The 18,905-nt window shown below is 47.6% G+C and overlaps 2 protein-coding genes across 3 annotated transcripts in view; one reads left to right on the top strand and one right to left on the bottom strand.

Moving 5' to 3' along the window:
• The first annotated feature begins 1,379 nt into the window (after positions 1-1,379).
• Positions 1,380-9,515, top strand: AVPI1 (arginine vasopressin induced 1). Of its 2 annotated transcripts, XM_025991562.2 has the most exons (4): positions 1,465-1,596; positions 1,767-1,946; positions 7,654-7,950; positions 8,916-9,515. In XM_025991562.2, the coding sequence occupies exons 3-4, from the start codon at positions 7,664-7,666 to the stop codon at positions 9,073-9,075; spliced, it is 447 nt and encodes a 148-aa protein (XP_025847347.1). In that variant the 5' UTR covers positions 1,465-1,596; positions 1,767-1,946; positions 7,654-7,663; the 3' UTR covers positions 9,076-9,515. The 2 variants fall into 2 exon arrangements, with proteins under 2 accessions (XP_025847354.1, XP_025847347.1); XM_025991569.2 differs by lacking the exon at positions 1,767-1,946 and having other exon boundaries at positions 1,380-1,596.
• A 1,049-nt stretch (positions 9,516-10,564) lies between these two features.
• Positions 10,565-18,905, bottom strand: part of PI4K2A (phosphatidylinositol 4-kinase type 2 alpha) — a 31,340-nt gene continuing 22,999 nt past the window's right edge. The window contains exons 8-9 of the mRNA XM_025991542.2: positions 18,353-18,412; positions 10,565-13,023 (exon numbers count right to left, since the gene is read on the bottom strand). Of these exons, the coding sequence (XP_025847327.1) occupies positions 12,862-13,023; positions 18,353-18,412 (222 nt within the window). The 3' untranslated portion in view covers positions 10,565-12,861. The remainder of the gene's footprint in view (positions 13,024-18,352; positions 18,413-18,905) is intronic.

Below are 18,905 nucleotides of genomic sequence, written 5' to 3'. Positions count from 1 at the left end.
TTGGAGACACACACACACACAGAGGCAGAGACACAAGGCAGAGGGAGAAGCAGGCTCCATGCAGGGAGCCTGACGTCGGACTTGATTCCCGGACTCCAGGATCAGGCCCTGGGCTGAAGGCACGTGCTAAATTGCTGAGCCATCCAGGGATTCCCCTCTAGGTCTCATTTTAAGTCCTCCTGAGCCAAACTTTCTCCTAGACTTTGCACATGCTATTCTCTTTCTTTTTTTTTTTTTTATGTTTTTTTCTTTTTTTTTTTTTTTTAAGATTTTATTTATTTATTCATGAGAGATACACACAGAGAGAGAGGCAGAGACATAGGCTGAGGGAGAAGCAGGCTCCAGGATCATGCCCTGGGCCAAAGGCAGGCACTAAACCACTGAGCCACCCAGGGATGCCCTATTCTCTCTTTCTTAAGCATTCTTCCCAGACCCGCTCCTCTTCATTTGACCAACTTCAACTTCTTCATAGGTTAAGGTTACTTCTCCTTCTCCCAGGACCTCCTACAGGGAATTGAATTTCCTCCGTTTGATCCTTTTATAGTTATAATGTTTATCACAGTTGTAACCACTACTAAATGTTTTAAGCTTTTTTTTTTTTTTAAGATTTATTTATTTATATTTATGATAGACACACACACAGAGAGAGAGAGAGAGAGAGAGAGGCAGAGGAGGGAGAAGCAAGCTCCATGCCCGGGGCCCGACGCGGGACTCGATCCCGGGACTCGATCCCGGGACTCCAGGATCGCGCTCCCGGCCAAAGGCAGGCGCCAAGCCGCCGAGCCACCCAGGGATCCCCTGTTTTAAGCTTTTTAATGTCTGCCTTCCTTACTATAAATTCCCCCAGGGCACGGGCTTACAGACGTCTCCTACTCACTGCAGGTTAAGGAACTTGGACACGGTGGGTCCCTAATGCACCCTTGTCCACTGAATGTATAAAATCCTCGTCCGTAATACTGCTCATTTAGCTGACTGACCCAGGTTGCGCAGCTGATTCAAGATTCGAATCTATGGCATTCTAGCTTCGGAGCCCACGGTCTCAAAGCTGGAGCTGAAGGGAGATGAATTTAAGGAACTGCGGGTCTATTTGCAGAGGGCCACCCGCCGCAAGGAGCGCGGCGCCGCGCGCGCCGCCCAGGGCCCGGGAGAGGGGGCACGCGTCACGTGTACCCTGCAGGGCCCGCGGCCGCCGCACCCCGAGGCTGGAATGCGGCCCCGCCCCGCTCCCGCGCCAGCAAAACCCTGCTCTCCCCGGGTACTGACGTCAATGAGGGGGGCGCCTCGGGCGCCGCGCTAGGGCGGCAGGGGGGGGAGGGGCCCGGCGGACACGCCCCTCGCGCTGCTCCGCCGCTGATTGGGCCCGGGGAATCTTCGCACCCGGTTTCGAGGCCGGCGGAGGGAAGGGGGCGGGGCCCGGGCACGCCCCTCGCCCCTCTGTCGCTGATGATTGGCCCACGGAGTCTCCGCGTTCGATTTTGGGAGGCTCGCCCCCGAGCTCTCGCCAAGGCTCGGCCGAGGATTGGCTCTTCCCCGGCCGGGGAGCGCTTTCTCCGGGGAGTCGCGGTGTGACCTAGGTGGCCCGCCTCGGGCAGCCAGGTACGTAGCTCAGAGGCCCGGCTCGCGCTGCGGTGGGAGCGGGCGGGCGGGCCGTCAGACCCCGGTGCCGCTGGGACCCGAACCCGTAGTCCACTTAGGGCCCGGCATTGTGCGAAGCGGCCACGTCTGAGCCTCGGGGGCTGACCTGTGCTGGGGATGTCGCCCTGCAGCCTGGGCCAGGAGATCCCCTCCCAAGCTCTCGACCTGTGGGTGAACGCCGCCTGGACCTTGTGAGCGCCTTCGCATCAGGAAGCGCCCGCCCTTGCCAAAAGCCGTGAAAGGGTTGGGGTGGGCGCCTCTTAGCTTGCCCCATCCCGATTTGAGGTCTGTCGGCGCTGCCTTTCCGCGCGGTGAGTAATCGCTCTAACTCCCTGCGGGCCGTGGAGTGCTGAGGGCGCCGAGGCAGGCTTGGGAGACTTGACTTTCGATCCCTGCGCCTTCCGAAGCCCGCAGAAGCAGATAGCAGGCTCCGAGAGGTTTCTGAGCCTCCTGGGTCGTTCTTCCCCTGAAGACCTCGACAACCATCTGGCAGGAACAAAAATAACAGTGGTTGAGAGGCTGGGCGCTGAGATCATACTACCTGGGTATATATCCCAGCCTCACCACCCACCTCCTGTTTGACTTTGGGCAAGTTACTTAACCTTTCTGAGCTCAGTTTTCTCATCTGTAAAATGTGTATAACCTTTTTAGTTATAGTGCTTCCTCATAGGGGTGAGTTAAAAAGATCACCTATTTGGAAGTGATGTTCTGTGTCTGACATGGAGCAAGCTGCCTCACTGGCAGCTGTGATTTAAAGGTCTACAGATGGATCCATTCCCCTTTGCCATCTTTTCCCAAGTGAAGGCCCCTTTTGAGGGAGTTTCATGAAAATGACAATGATTCTATACTGCCTGGTTGTTAAATTGCCTTTCCCTTACATCACTCATTCATGATGCAATGTACTGGAATGGATGCTTTCACTAGTACACCAATGTACTGGAATAAGGGAATAACCCTTATTCCTTTAAGGGTTATTTATTCTCACTCATTTGATGATGGGCAAAATGAGGCAGGGGAAACAGGCTTGTCAATGTCATCCAGTTTTCAGTGGCACGGCCAGAATTCAGGGTTCTTGAACTCTTGAAGAGAGTTATTTCTACACCTAGTTTATTTTCCAGTCGTGTCTGAGAATTGGTCTAGGAGTAGGGCCCTTTTGTCCACTTCCACATTAGATCTGCAGACTGACATGTATGCAGTTCTCTCAGTTACTTCTGGGGGTAGGGTTGGCCTTAAGGGCCTGGGGGCTCACACAGCCTTGTTGACTCGGCCTCCCAGTGGAGGAACCACAGATTTTGGCTGCTGTCCAGCGACAGGGGAGGCAGGCCAGGGCCACAAGTGTTGATCTGGGCCTTGGGCCAGAGCCTCCAGTTCTTTTTCCAAAGGCCCTTTGCCTCCAATTACAGATTATTACCATCACCAGGGTTATCTGAAGGAGGTGAGCTGAGTGTGGAAGCAGTTGCTGGCAGCTCGTGCAAGTGTGTTCTGCCTCTGGTAGTTGGTTACCTGTGCCTCTCTGAGACCATGGTCAGAATAGCTAGCTGTCTAAACTGAGCTTCATAGACTACAAAGGGTGCTCAATTGTGCACTATATTTATGTATTACAAATTCATTGCATGGTGAGTCACTTTTTAAATATATTTCTTTGTTAGAGCTCTATAATTCATTTATTGCCTATTTCAAAACAAATTGAACTTTGTCCTTTTCCACATTTGGCATTTACTTTGGGGGTTCATTTTTAAGCTACTGTGTCATGCTGAAGTATTTTGCAATGAGTTTTTACTCATTTGTTCACAGACTCATGTTTATATTCTTTCACGTCAGCTCTGGGATGAAAGATCCACTTGTAATCTTTTAATATCTCTATGGTGTCATTTTCCATTTCAAAAAAGTACCATTGTTCAAGTATACACTGACTTCCATGAATTCAGGTCCTGTCCAAGAAATTAGGGGGGAAATAACACATTGAATAAGATAAGAGATGTTTCTTCTGGGGAGCCTGGCTGGCTTAGTTGGTAGAGTGAGCCACTCTTGATCTCAGGTTGTAAATTCAAGCTCTACATTGGGTGTAGAGATTACTTAAAAATAAAATCTTAGGGCAGCCCAGGTGGTTCAGCGGTTTAGTGCTGCCTTCAGCCTGGGGCGTGATCCTGGAGACCCAGGATCAAGTCCCACGTCGGGCTCCCTGCTTCTCCCTCAGCCTGTGTCTCTGCCTCTCTTTCTCTGTGTCTCTCATGAATAAATAAAATCTTTAGAAATAAAAATAAAAATAATAAAATCTTAAAAAAAGTTTATTCTGATAATAAAAGTGTTCTAATTCATTTTCCCAAAGTTTAATCCTATGTGAAATCTCATATTGATTTTTATTCTCTTACTGCTGGCTGACTCCCAGGGTAGCAGGCAGAGCCAAGAGTGAAGATCCTCAAAATCTAGAGGTGCCAAGGCACCCCACCCCAAAGTGCATGGAGGGTATGTTTGAAGCTGGAGGCTTAGACTCACCCAGATGGTTTGTTGGTGTGTTTATAACTTGCTGTAACTGGGATGCTGGAGGCTGGAGGTGGGGCCTTGTAGGGCTTCGTAGCACACACTGGTGGCTGTGAATATCTGGGAAGTTGGGCTCCAAGTCATCCCTGAGGCAGCTGCTGCTACTTAATCCTGTTGCCATTCTCTCTGAAGGGAGGGTAAGATTGCCTGAATCTGAGAGAAGCCCAACATGGCCTCTTCTCCCACCACCCAGACCAGCCTAGGAGTCTGCCCCAGGCTTGGCCACAGCCAGCGTAGGTCACTGGAGTGCTTTAGAGCAGTGAGTTCTCTGTGTTCTCCCAGTCCCTAACCCCAAGTCCCACAGCAGCAAAAACAGTGCCTTATCTCCAGGGAAGGTTGAGGAGAGCAGAAAGGAGGAACTACTGGTTGGGGAATTTCCTGGCACCTAATTAGCCAGACCTGTCCATACACGTTGCATTAAGGCCTCATCAGACGAGCAAATCCAGTCACTGCTTCCGTACAGACCTAGCCTCGTCATAGAACCATTGACTACACACGCCCTGAGACCAAAAGCACGAAGCTGTTCCTTCTTCCTGGTGTATGAGGGAAACAGAGGCCCACAGAGATGATGTGAAGTACCAGAGGCCCCTCAGCCAGCGAGTGGCACAAGGGCTCAGAGTCCTCTGACTCAGGAGCTGGTACTGTGTGCACTGGGCTGGGCTGAGCTGCGGTTCCAGATTTGTTTTGTGGGAGCTGAGAATCTTCCTCTGAGTGCTGCGGGTTCAAGACTACAACAGCAGATCACAGTCAACAGCTCTGACACTCAAGAAAAGATAAACTCTACAACCCCGCCCCTGCCTTGTGTGTGGGCTCGTCATTGTTCCCTTTCCAGTGGCAGGTTTCCCCTTTTATGAATTAGGTGAGAACAGAGCCCTCTCCCCCACAGAAATGATGGGCTTCAGTTTGCTCGGTGCTGCTTGGCTGTGAAGGCAGCCAAGGTATTCAAACACAGCTGCAGCCCCTTACACCAGGTCCTGGCCTTGGCTGAGCCTCTGGCATTGAATCTGTGTCTTGGCTTTCTTTGCTCCTCTCTGAGCTGGGAGGAAGGTAACAGTGTTTGATTCCTAGAACTATTTGGAGGATGAAATATCATGCATATTGTCTTATCACCAGTAAATGACCCAGAGTTAGCTTTTTAACATCAGCCTGAAAGTGTTGCCTGGTGACTATTGTTTTTTGGTCACTTTTTCTCATCCAATTCGGGGGATTTGATTACCACACATACCAGGTTTTTAACTGGATTTCATAATAGTGCTTAAGGAGATGTAGATTTAAAAATTCCCATTTCCAGATAAAAAACACAATTTTTGTGGAGTTAATTTATCTGAGTCTTGTGCAGTTTTTTTTCTTTTTTTAAGATTTTATTTATTTATGAGAGACACAGAGAGAAGCAGAGACATAGGCAGAGGGAGAAGCAGGCTCCCTGTAGGGAGCCCTATGTGGGACTCCATCCGAGTCTCCAGGATCACTCCCTGGGCTGAAGGCGGTGCTAAACCGCTGAGCCACCCAGGATGCCCTCTTGTGGAGGTTTTAGTTAATAAATCTTTTGAAGAAAGTGGGGTTCTTATGATAGGAGGCCTAGGCACTGGGACAGGGTGAGTTTGGAAATTACTGGAATAAGGAGGTTGGTTATTGAGGTGAAGAGGAGGGAGGGCCAGTTACATTTGGGGAGTCTGAGTGAGTTGGAGAGATATCTCAAAGTCTCAGGAAAACAAAGGCAGGTGAGTGTTAAGGGCCGTGAAGCTGGGAATGCTTTATGTGATGTCCATTCTGTTTGAGTTTGTTACAAGGAGCATAGACATTTTGTATTGAAATGTATTTTAATTTTTACTCCCTTTTTAAGCTGGTTTCTGGTTTCTGGTTGACAGATATCTCTGTAGCTCCGTGGATGAGGGGAGGTCTGGTGTAGCAGCCAGGCCTTCCCCACTAGGCCTGGGGCTGAAGGGTGAAAGGAGCACAGGCAAGTCCTCAGTTGGCTTAGGCCAGAACAGAGGAAAAGGGATCCTGTCATACCCCTGATCCAATTACAAAAGTCAAGGAAACCAAAAGGGACAGGTTGTGGGGGCTGGGACAGAGGGGGTGGTGGCATTTGCATTTATTTGGCTCTTATCTGGTAGCTGATACCACACTGGATTCACTCAGTCCTTTTTTTTTTTTTTTTTTTTTTTTGGTTTCACTCAGTCCTTACAGCAATTCTGACAAGTGGTTATGAGCCTTACTTTACAGCTAGGCAGAGGCTCAGAGACGTTGAGTAACTTGCCTAGGGTCACAGCTAAGAAGGTGGCAGGACTGTGATTCAAGCCCAGTTCTCTGTAATGCCAAGGTCTTTGGTCTGCTTTCCAATCTCATAGCTTTTTCAGGCTGTACTGGAGACAAGGATGGGGTGAGTGAGCCTCAAATGTCTTTGTTATTCAAACTGAACTCTCTAGAACTGAGGAAGATCATTTAATTCTCATTTCCTATGGGGGGGGGGGGCATTGACATGAGCCTTCCTTTTATTGAACTCTTCTAGATCCCAACCTCTGCCCGTGGTTGTATATTCTAACCCTGTAGCCACCTCTTTGCCCCTATGTTCCTCTCCATGGCCTTTTGGACTACAGTTAGATCTGATTGGTCTGTTTCATACTCTGCTTACTGAACCATATGGACTTGGTGTGTCTCCAGGGTCTTGAAAATAGGTAGGATGACCATTCTGTTTTCCAGCTGGAAAAGCAGAATAGAACATTGGGCACCGTTCTTAACACTGTCCTAAGTCCCCACTGCAGCCCTGTGAAGTAGGAATTGGTGCAGCTCACACATTCACACAGGAAGCAGGTGAGCCATTCTGGGATGGAGGTGGCCAGAAGTGGGATTCCAACCTACATATTCCAACCCCAAAACCCTTCTCACCTCTGTGCTACAGAGCCTTAGAGAGACCTGGGTTCCATTCTTCAGTTTCATTAGTGAAATGAGGATACAGTATCTACCCATAGGGTTGCTGTTATCACGTTTCGATGAGGTGGTTGTGTGATTACAACTCTCAGAGCCATGCCCAATACATTTAAACGCTCAACACAGTTCCGTGGCTGCTGTCAGCACTGTCCTCAGGACGTAGGTATCTGGGGTCGGCCTGGGCTTTACAGCCAGACAGACCTGGGTTCTGCTCCCAGCTCTCTGCTTATGCAAGGATTTGTGACTGCGAAGGGTCATTTCAACCAAGTTGCACTTCTTCATCTGTATGGTGGGAGTAAACCATTCTTACTTCACGGGTTGCTGTGACTCTTCAGTGAGATAGTACATGTATTGTATACATAAGCACTTCATAATAAAGTTTGTCGTTATTCACATATCCCCCAAGTGCCCTGAAAATTAGAGTGACTAAGACTTAGTGCACATTGACTCCTGGAGAATAGAAACACCAGAAGCCCTTGCATCCGTTAGGCTGCAGGTTTGGGAATGGCCTACTGACTGAGGTCTCTCCATGCTTTCCTTCCCCAGAGCACCCAGGATGGGCACCCCAGCCTCTGTGGTGAGTGAGCCGCCCCTTTGGCAGGCTCCGGCCGAGGCCCGGGGCCGCAAGCAGGCCTCGGCCAACATCTTCCAGGACGCCGAGCTGCTGCAGATCCAGGGCCTATTTCAGCGCAGTGGGGACCAGCTGGCTGAGGAGCGAGCACAGATCATCTGGGAGTGTGCAGGAGACCACCGCGTGGCAGAAGCCTTGAGGAGGCTGCGTAGGAAGAGGCCCCCCCGGCCGAAACCACTGGCCCACTCACTGCACCACTGCAGCCGGCTCAGGTGGGTTCCTGGAACTGGAAGGCTGAGGGAGGGGAGCACCAATGATGCCCCTTCCACCATGCTCCTGCCACCTGGCAGGGTGACCTGGAACCACTGACTTGGCCTCACTGTAAAGCACCTGCTGTGGGGGTTGTGAGGTCTACACAGTGCCTGTGACTGCAGTTACTACTAGAGTCATGTTGACCCTGTGAACTTCCATGGGAAAGAAGGCCTGGGCCCTATTGGCATCACTTAATTTTGCAGTGATTCTCAGCCAGGGGAGGGATTTTTGTTTGGGAGAAAAAAATTGCTTCCCTGTTGTAGAATAGGTAACAATCACAATCTTACCTGTGGGATTATGGAGAACATAGTGTAGGAAGGTTTCGTAGAGGCAATGAGGTTTCAAAGTTGAGGAGCTTTAAACTTTCACTAGTCATCCCCCTTTGCCTAGGTCACGGACAGCCTGGGAACTGCAAACCCCACAAGGCCAAGCCGAACCACACAGCCTAGCCAATCACTGTGGGTTACGATCTGGATTCTATTCTTCCCACTGCTTTCTTGGGGCCCCCAATTAGAACATTAGACCTGAACAGGTCTTCCAAGTCATCAGGTCCGGGGGAGTAAATCAGGCCCTTGCTCATATTACCTCCAGTTGACTTGCAATTCCTGTTTAATATACCTTGCTAAGGAGGATATTTGTTCCTCCAGTCTCATATCACGGCTGACTGATGATGGCTGCCATGGGTACAGCATGAGGAAGCTGGAGAAATGCTGAGTATCACATACCCTGTTCTAGCCCAGCTCTCTTTACAGAAATGTGAAAGCTTTGCCTGGGCTTTAGCTTTCAGGGGGTAGACCAAACCAGGCTTCTGGTCTTGTTTTACCCTGAACAGTCTGTTTTAATAGTCCGTTGTGACCCAAATCTCTTTAGTTCCCATTCTGTTCTTCCTATTGATGTGGGCCTATTATACACTTGTTCTCCGCAGAATCCCCGAGCCCTGCGCTCCACTGGCCAACCCACAGAGTGGTAGCACAGAGACAGCTTCTGGTGATCAGTATCTGAACTCCAGGAGGACAAGTGCCAGGATCCGCCGGAACTGGAAGAAGCCAGGCCCTACAAGCTACCTCCATCAAATCAGACACTGATCCAGGGAAGGAGCTGGGAATGGCATTATCTTCCCCAGGAATTACAGGGACTTTTTCCAAAAGGCCCAGGAGGTAAAGAAGGAGGAGAGACTGGAGGCAGATAGCCCCACAGGGATAAATGAAAGACTACTGCCACTGGCCTGCTCCATTTGGAACAGGACTGGAAATGTCTCCTGAGCTCTAGGTTATGTGGGACCCATTCCTCACCAGAATGAGAAGAAACTGCGCCTCAGCTCTTCCCATCTAACAGTACACCTGGGCTGCATGATATTCCCCTAAGTGTTGGACACTCACACTGAGCATCTCACCACTCCTGCTACCAACCCTCCTGTTCCTGCTATAACCCACAGTCCAGCAGCCTGCCCACATCCCTGCCCCTGTCAGGCTAGCACAAGGAAACTGTGGTTTAAGTAGCAAAATAAAAACATTTGCATCAATAATTGTGTGAGTCTGTCACAGAAAGGGAGGATCCCCAAATGGACACTCTTAAACAAGGGGATGAAGGATTGTGCTTATTGCAGGGAAAAGGGGGGTGTTCCTCTGAGTCCCCCAACCTCCTAGGTCCCCTGTGCCAAAGCCTCCTTTTCCAGAGGTTGTCCAATTAGGAGATGGATGTAACTCTATAGGGTGGTCCTGATCCACAGAAGAGGGCTCCTGGACTCTGGCCAGTTCTAGAAGGGAGAGGCTATTCCAGTTGGCCTTCCATAGTGAGCACTGAGCCTGCAGTCATTGTACTGGGATGCCAGCTCTTCAGCTGGTTTCTTTCTCCCCACGGGCCAACCATCAACAGCTAACCCAATAATTCTTTTTTTTTTTTTTTTTTTTTTTTTAAGCCCAATCATTCTTGAGCCTCTGGCATTATCTGAGGTTTCCTAGCCTAAAAATGTTCAGTGAGGATTTTTGGTTGGTTACTCTACTGGCTTTGCCTCAATAGTATATCATGTGCTCATTAGCATCCAGCTCCACTCCCCTGGAATCCTATCTGCCCTATTACCTACCACTTCACGAACCCAGGATTCAAAACTTCAAGCAGGCTATGATGCACAGACAAAACAGGGCTGCCCTCTTGTGGCCACGAAGAGAAGCTGAGTCCATATTCCTCATCTCAAACGCTTAGGGCTAGATGATTTTGCTATTCAGTATTTTTTCAGTTTTTGGGAAGTACTAAGTACAAGTGCTACATAATCCCTAGTAGGGAAATATCTCATAACATAACAGTAATACTTCTGCAACAAATATACACGCTAAGAGAAAAACATGATGGTTACAAATAGTTTCAATTCATATCAATGTAGGTTCAGTCACATTTTGGTGTCAAATGAGTTAATGAAAATATTTTTGGTTTTCAGAGCACTAGGACTTTGGAAATGAGGACCTGTATAATTCAGGAGCCGTATCTCCACAACTCCATGGAAACACAGGGTTCTTTGTCCTTAAAATTTCATTCTACCTTGTCTTTCTCTCACCCAAGAACACTAGACGACAAAGGTCAGAATTGGACTTGTTATTCATACATTTGCTTTGATTTAAATACATTACATACAAGTTCTACAGTGCGTTGGCAGAACAACACAGGCAGCAGCACTCTCCCAGCCCAGCCTCACCTCCCTGACATGAGAACAGGGCCTCGGGCTAGCAGAGGGCTGGGCTGTCCCATGAGTACCACCCAGAAGCCTGCCCTGGCACTTTGGGCCCCCGGCTCTCCCCGAGTCCACATTCAAGGCAACCTGAGTACAGACTTCAAGGAGAATGGAAACATGCCAGGAAAGGATGCCCCACACTCTTGCCAGGATTGGGACCAGCCCCCTCGTACATTGAACCCAATCTCCTTCTCATCACAGGGCTGGTCTGGATGAGGGCAATGTGCAGATCTACTTGGCTGGAGGAAGCAACCAGCTTCCTCTAAGACTGCTTAGGCTCTCTTGACACCCAGATGAGACGCTTTACCAACAGGTTTATGTAGAGAGGTCTTGGAGAGCTAAACACACCATGGTACCCCCTCTGGCCTCTGGAAGCCTTGCTGCCCCTGCAGTCTGGGGGCAGGCACTGTCACAAACATGGTCCCCAAGGCCAGATACCAGGTCGGTCGAATGAGATTGTCAGGGCTAAGAGCTGTGTCTTTGTCCACCAGGCATGCATATCCAGCTCCCAGAGATTCTTCCTGTCAGCTGGAGGGAATCCCAGCACAAGCTGGCTCCTGGAGCTAGGATGCAAGGGTACCAGCTTGGCCCAGCTGACAAGAGGGCTGTACATCTCCGCTCTGCCTCCTGGGCAGCGGGAGCTGGGCAAGCAGAGGGCACACAGCCATAGTCCTCGCTCCCTTTCTTTGGTTGTTTTTCAAACCTTCGAGATAGTTTCTTTCCAAGGTTGATTGACCAATCGCAGGGTGCCAGAATCTTGAAGTGTCTAGCAGCGTAGAACTGCCGCTTAGCCACAGATGGCACCCTCTTTACTCCCTCTCGAGGCCATTCTTTGCTTTGGTGTAGAAAGGGCTTGGACACCTGGGAAGGGGGACAGCTGAGGGAAGAGACATGGAAACAGGAAGATGCACACTGAGCTGGGCAGGCACTGAGGGACAGTTTGAAGGCCTTTCTCCTCCGGGCGCTGCCTTTCTCAAGAACCCATGGAACAACTGGCCTGGAACAAGAAGTCAGGGAGCAAAGGGAAGTTGCCAACTAGGAAGAGAATACGAGTCCAGTATTCTCCACCAAGCAGCAGCAGTACCATAAAAAGAAGTGCAGGGACCTAATATCCTGTCCTCTTATGAGCTGAGATGCACCTCACTGAGACCCACTCCAGAACCCAGAACTGAACCCCTAAGTCAAAAGCGTTGAGAAAAAAAAAAAAAATCTAACAACAGAACAAATTAGAGGACTGGTGGAGTTGTATCACAAGACTCAGGAAGCAAGGCTGGGATAAATTTACCCACAGACCAATTACAGCTCCCAGCATGCCCTAGGCCAAAAGGGATTGCTTCTGCATGCTGGGACGGCTGTTTCCTCCCTCTTGCCATTGCCTGTATGATGGGCAACTACAAACCTGGCCTAGGGAACCTGCATCCCTACCAGAGCAGAGAGCAGAGCTGATCTCTATGACCATCTGCAGAACCACTGAGAGTTCTGGAGCAAAAGCGTCCCCACTGTGAGACTGGGCTGGGAGGCTTTCAGTCAGCCTATTGCACTGGTGGGAGAAGGGGAAGAAAAACTGGCAAAAACCCAAAGGAAAGGTGCGGCTCTGTCTGTCCCAATTGGTGAGTCCCCTAGTCGCCCTCTGAATCACGCAGCCGCCTTGGTCCACGAGAGTAAGGAACTGTGAGGCACGTGAGTGTCTGGGTCCATGCAAATTTAGGTCTGGATCAGAGCTTTCTGACCTGAGAGGATCTGGGATTCTGCCTGGCTTTTGCTACTAATATTTAAATTCGTATTTGTGTGTTCATTTTCTGATGCAGAATATAATGAGGAATTGCCACAGAGCAGGGTGTCAGGGAGGGAAGGGGATGTCCCAGCCTGCCCCCAGGGGACGCTGGGAGATGCTCCTTCCAGGGCCTCTGGACTACTCCCACGGAGGCTCCAGCCCTCCCTAGTACTCAAAAGGGTCCAACAGCACACACTGTCCATCCGATTGTGCTTCTCCCTGTGCTTGGGAAAGCCCTGAGGGGGTGGCAAGCAGAGAAGAAGGGCTCTTAAGGGCACTGCTCTCCACCGGCTTCTCTGGCTTCTCCTGCAACCCACTCCCCAGGCTTCCTCCCAGCCCAAGTTTCAAACATGTCTTTGTCTGCCTCTCGGGCTACCACCACGAAAAGAAGGGCTTCCGACTCTGAAAGCTCTGTGTGTAGGATTCGCTAGAAGATCGCTGGTGGGATCGAGCCGTCTCGACAATCACGGGTGGCATCTGGACAAGGTGCAGGGGACTCTTGTTGTCTTTCAGGGCCTGGGTCAGATTTAGAATCTGCAGCAGGAAAAATAAGATCAGTTTGGGAATGACCAAGGCATCCTGGTCTGCCTCTGAAGGAAGACCTGCTGACAGAGTGCTTCCATAAATCAATAGAAAAATAAACAATACCTAAATGGAAAATTATGCAAATAGGGTATTTCCAAAAGTAGAAAAATAAAGGAGCAAAACACAGAATATGGAGACCACTACCACTCTGGTCATTTAAAAAAAGAAAATTAAAACCAAAACTCCCATTTTTTGCCATTCCCCTTAATAAGGATACAGAAGAAGCAGCAGCAGCCTCAAATCTGGGAAACAGTTCAGAGAGTCAGGCTCTGGGGCCAGACCCTGGGCCAGTTTTTCCAAAACACAAGTGGGTGATAAAGGCTTAAAAGTGAACAGGCCCTCTGACTCAGCAATTCTGTTTGTAGGAACTAAAGAAACAATCATGGGTATGCACAAAACACTTAGTTTCAACTAATACAGGGAAGTATTGTTTATAACAGTGAAAATGTATAAATACCCAAGAGTATGGGATCAGTTCATAATCTAAGGAATAAGAAACAGTGATTAAAAGATTTATTTTATTGGCGTGGAAAGTTGATCACGATGTCATTAGAATAGGACAGAGACTGTAGCCAGGATTATAATGTGACTCCACCTTTATTTTCTGAAATTCTTTCTTCCTATCTACCTATCTATAGAGAAACAAATTCTGGAAGTGGCAGTGATTATCTCTGGGTCGAGAAATTATAGGTGTTTTTCTTTTTTTTAAGATTTTATTTATTTATTCATGAGAGACACAAAGAGAGAGGCAGAGACACAGAGGGAGAAGCAAGCTCCATGCAGGGAGCCTAATGTGGGACTCGATTCTGGGTCTCCAGGATTACGCCCTGAGCCAAAGGCAGGCGCCAAACTGCAAACCCACCCAGGCATCCTTTATAGGTGATTTTTATTTGCTCATTGTTGATCCTTATTTTCTGATTTTCCTACATTTTGAAAAGAGTCAAATATTTCACTTGGGTTCTCCCTCTAATGCTCTGTCTTTATCATTGTTTTCTAAACTTATGGAAAAGGTAAAAAAAATAGTACAGAGAATTCCTGTACACCACTCAGTTTCTCCTCATTTTATTTTATTTTATTTTAAATAGGTTTAGTTTTTTTATTTTTTAAAGATTTTATTTATTCATGAGAGACACAGAGAGAGAGAGAGAATGGCAGAGACACAGAGGAGAAGCAGGCTCCATGCAGGGAGCCCGACATGGGACTCGATCCCGGGTCTCCAGGATCAGGCCCTGGGCTGAAGGCAGGTGCTAAACCGCTGAGCCACCCGGGCTGCCCCAGTTTCTCCTAATTTTAAATTTTCATGTAACTATGGTATATTTACAAGAACTAAGAAAATAACATTGAAAACATTACTATTAACCAAACTCGACTTAATTCGGATTTCATTACTTTTCCAGTACCATTCTTTTTCTATTTCAGGATCCCACTCAGGATACCACATTGCATTTAGCTTTTTACCAACTTTTGTTCATACTTTACAGATTTCAGAAATGTGCTCATGGGAGGGTACCTGGATGGCTCAGTCAGTTAACCATCTGCTTTTGGCTCAGGTCATGATCCGAGGACCCTCCCTCTCCCCAGCTTGTGCTCTCTTACTCTCACTCTCTTTCTCAAATAATAAATAAAATCCTACAAAAAAAAAAGAAATGTGTTCATGAGAACATGTTCATCAAAATTAGAATCACCACCATTATCTATTCTGACAAGACAATACAAAAATGGAAGTTGTCCTATGATAGCCTTCCTTCTTTATAAAACACAGTCTTTTTTTTTTTAAGATTTTATTTTTAAGTAATCTCCATACCCAAGGTGAGGCTCAAACTCAAACCCCAAGATCAAGAGTCACATGCTCTACCGACTGAGCCAGCCAGATGCCCATGAGCTGCTTTTAAACTGCACAATACTAAAAAAAATAAAAAATAAAATATAAAATAAAATAAAATAAAATAAAAATAAAAAAACTGCACAGTACTGAAGATTTTCACGGCCAGGCCACAGACACAGGGGAGGGTAAGCACGGCTGCACCCTCAAATCAAGGAGATACACAGCCCTCAAGCCATAAATATTCCTGGTCTGCAAATGCTGCTCATGAAGAGGCAGAGATACACCTGAAACAGAGGTGAGAAGTGAGAACTGGATCCTAACAGTAACTTTTTTTTTTCACTTGTTTTGGTACCTATCAGCATCCTCTACTGCTTCAAAGACCACTGAACCTGAACTCAGGGTAGAGAATGAAAAGGAGGTTCAGATGGAATTGGACTGAATCGTGCAGAGACTACCCAACTCAAGAGAGAGGATTTTAAACCTGCTCTGGCTGGTTCTTCCTGAGCTTCCTTTGGTTCTTTGGGTTAGAAGCTGCCTCTGAAGGAGTTGGGGTAAAATGTCAAATTATCTACAACTTACTTTCAAAAGATCTGGCCAAAAATAAAATATATCAATCTATCTATCTAGGGAGAGACAAATTACACAGGTATTTTATTTTTTTAAAGATTTTATTTATTCATGATAGACATAGAGAGAGAGAGAGAGAGAGAGAGAGAGAGGCGGCAGAGACACAGGCAGAGGGAGAAGCAGGCTCCATGTCAGAAGCCTGATGTGGGACTCGATCCCGGGACCCCAGGATCGCGCCCTGAGTCAAAGGCAGGCACCAAACCGCTGAGCCACCCAGGGATCCCCTACACAGGTATTTTAAAAAGAGAAAATATATAGGGATATACAGAGATAGATATTATTCCAATAGATAATCTACAGAGATACGAGGAAACAGATACAGAGATAAAGTAAGTGTGGCTAAGTGTAATAATTGGTGAATCAGGAAAAGATCCTACTCTTTACCGAGGTTTGAAATTTTTCAAATTAAAAAGTTGATGAAAAACTGATAGCAGGCACATAATGCGAAAGAATCAACACTGTCTTTGAACAGGCCATTTAAAGAGGCTTGACCTCAGACCCTACGCTCTAACACCTGGTGTGAAGACTTTATGGTGAGCGACAACTTCTGTCTCCCAACTCCGTGTCTCTAGGAGCTCCTGACTCTTCCCCTCTGGCTCAGAGCCCTCACACAGGCACTCTGTGATGACAGCTGAGGCAGGTAAAGGATTGTGACCCCCTTTCCCTGTGGTATGGCCGACCTCTGGAAGACAAAAGCTCATTTTGCCACGGGATGTGACTGGTGAGCAAGTGAAGATGTGACTAATATACTGGCATTCTACCTGCTGAAAGGAGCTGGATGCTCATGAAACCTTATGGGGTCCAGAGGCAGCCACTCTAGGCTGTAAGAGGCCAAAGGGCTCTCAAAGGACATTAGGTGCACAAAACAGAAGAAAGAGAAAAACTGCACTTCCTCCTTTTTGCCACTCTAGACAACGGCCCTAACTGGAGCAGACGAAAGGAGGATGGCTAGGGTTGTGGGCAAGGGATGGAGTTGGGAAGGGATGAGGGAAGAAAGTATACCAACCACAGCACAGAGGCACAGCCTACATAAACTTGAGAAGAAGTTCATTCCTTTAGGCTGAGTTCCCTAATACCACAGTACATCAAGTGGCTTTTAAGGTTTCCAAAAATTCCGCCAGCTTAACTGTGCCCTTACACTACTTGGGAAATGTAGGAAGACCAAGTTACTGGTACGCAGGCAGCTCTAACTGCAGCTCTTAAAACCTCTGTACATCCCATTTCCAAGGAAATATGGACTCAGTAACCCCAAGAGTTGCTCTCACCAGAAGCCTTTACCTAAATGGTAAGAAGACATAAATGCATAATTACAACTAGAAAGATCTTGTCCTTTAAAGATGTGACAAGCTGCCTTTTCTGTATACATAATCATAAAACAGCTAATGCTTATCGAGAACTTCAATCAAGCACTACTCCAAATCATTTATCTCATAATAACTCTATGGTGTAGGTGCTGTTATTACTCCCATGTTACCAATGGAGAAACTAAAGGAAGGAAAGACTAAGTAATTTCTCTGAGACCTCACAGCCAATAAGTGACAGAGCCAGGATTCAAACACAGGCACCAAGACCAGGGTGTGCCCCTTAACTATTAGGCCATCCCATATCTCTTTATCTTTTTTTAAAAGATTTTATTTATTTATTTGACAGAGAGAGAGAGAGAGAGAGAGAACGTGCACACACATAAGCAGGGGGAGCGGCAAGCAGAGGGAAAGGGAGAAGCAGGCTCCTCGCTGAGCAGGAAGCCTGACACAGAGCTCTTCACAACCTGAGCCAAAGGTAGACACCCAACTGACTGAGTCACCCTGGCGCCCCCATCCCAAATCTCTTTAAAGTGATAAGAACGTCAGTGCCCTTTAAGAGTTTTAAAACGGCAGCCCTGGTGGCATAGCAGTTCAGCGCCGCCTGCAGCCCGGGGCCTGGTCCTGGAGACCCTGGATCGAGTCCCACGTCGGGCTCTCTGTATGATGCCAGCTTCTCCCTCTGCCCCCCCCCTTTTAAAATTTATTTATGATAGTCACAGAGAGAGAGAGAGAGAGAGAGAGAGAGAGAGAGGCAGAGACATAGGCAGAGGGAAAAGCAGGCTCCATGCACCAGGAGCCAAACCGCTGCGCCACCCAGGAATCCCAAAAAAAGTTTTAAAACAATTTTTCAGGCATAGTCTTTACTAATCTGGAAGATCAGCAATGCTCTACGGGTTTCCTTAGCTTAGTTCCTTTCCTTAGTTTCCTTAGCTTCTTTAGCTCTCTTAAAATGGAGAGAGAAGAAATAATATGACTTATAACCATTACAAAAATTATAACCACAGCCAATATATATGAGTGCTAACCATGTGCTAGGTAGGTAATTGTTTTAACTAAACACTTGATATGAATTATCTTATATAATCCTCTGGCCAACTCTGCAAGGTGTTATTATTGTCACACTTTATAAACAAGGATACAGAGGCTCTTGCCCAAGATCGCAGAGCTTACAAGTAGTGAAGAGGTCTGACTCCAGAGGCTAGCTCTTAACCACCAAGGCATATGGCCTGCCTTGAACAACTTGAGGACAGTGGACCCTGGGTCAATTTACCAATGAACTACCCAACACCTGGCACAAAGCTGAGCACACAGTAAATCCTCACCAAGCACTGGATACCATGGAAGAGATGGGAAATTGGAAAGGGCTACCTTTCCTCTCCCATGTGCTAAGACAGAGTCATAAATAAGCATGGCATAAACTCAAAGGGTATACAACACAAGCTTTACACATTTACTCAACACGAGCATACAACCCTCCCAGAAAGATCCCAAGAATGACACCAGGAGGAAGTCCCAGGCTTACCTGTCCCCGCATGACAGCAATCTGCTTATGGAACTGGCCCCTGTCAAAACCAGGATCTTTCTGCAAAAGGGCAGGAGATGGAACCTGCATGAATCCCTCAGAATTCTTTTTCATTTTCTTCCCCCAAATAGAAACTTTCTAATAAAGAAAACTTACATAAGGCTTACGAGGCTTAGTGAAGTTAACTACCACCCCAAGAACTGTTTCACAGACAGGGAAAGAGAGAACAAGTAAGTATCTTGTCCTAAGTCTCATTATTAACTCTAAAGAACTCCAGGCTCTAGTGCTCCATTTGAAAAGGGAGAGCTCTGCAGATACACCACAGCCCCATGAAATGCAGGATAAACCCATGGTGATTCATCACAGATGTCAATTTTTTTCAAACCAACCCAAGCTAGGTCTTTGCTGTCCACATGTGGGAATCTTGCTTGCTCTTCATTGGCCAACACAAGTCAGAAGAGTGTTAGCCATTCTCTCTTGGCTTGTATCAGGACCCATTAGAAAAGCCATTAGAAATTCCTTCTTCCATATGGTTATAAGGTTGAGGATCCCA

Source organism: Vulpes vulpes, chromosome 15 (assembly GCF_048418805.1).
Source record: "Vulpes vulpes isolate BD-2025 chromosome 15, VulVul3, whole genome shotgun sequence".
Lineage (NCBI taxonomy): Eukaryota > Metazoa > Chordata > Mammalia > Carnivora > Canidae > Vulpes > Vulpes vulpes.
Note: the sequence above shows the minus strand (reverse complement) of the source record. Positions and strands in the feature narration are given on the sequence as shown.

Bases quoted from the DNA above. Each gene is read 5' to 3' on its own strand.
- AVPI1 (XM_025991569.2), top strand. From the start codon at position 7,664: ATGGGCACCCCAGCCTCTGTGGTGAGTGAGCCGCCCCTTTGGCAGGCT. The intron at 7,951-8,915 runs GTGGGTTCCTGG...TGTTCTCCGCAG, and splicing joins CACCACTGCAGCCGGCTCAG to AATCCCCGAGCCCTGCGCTC.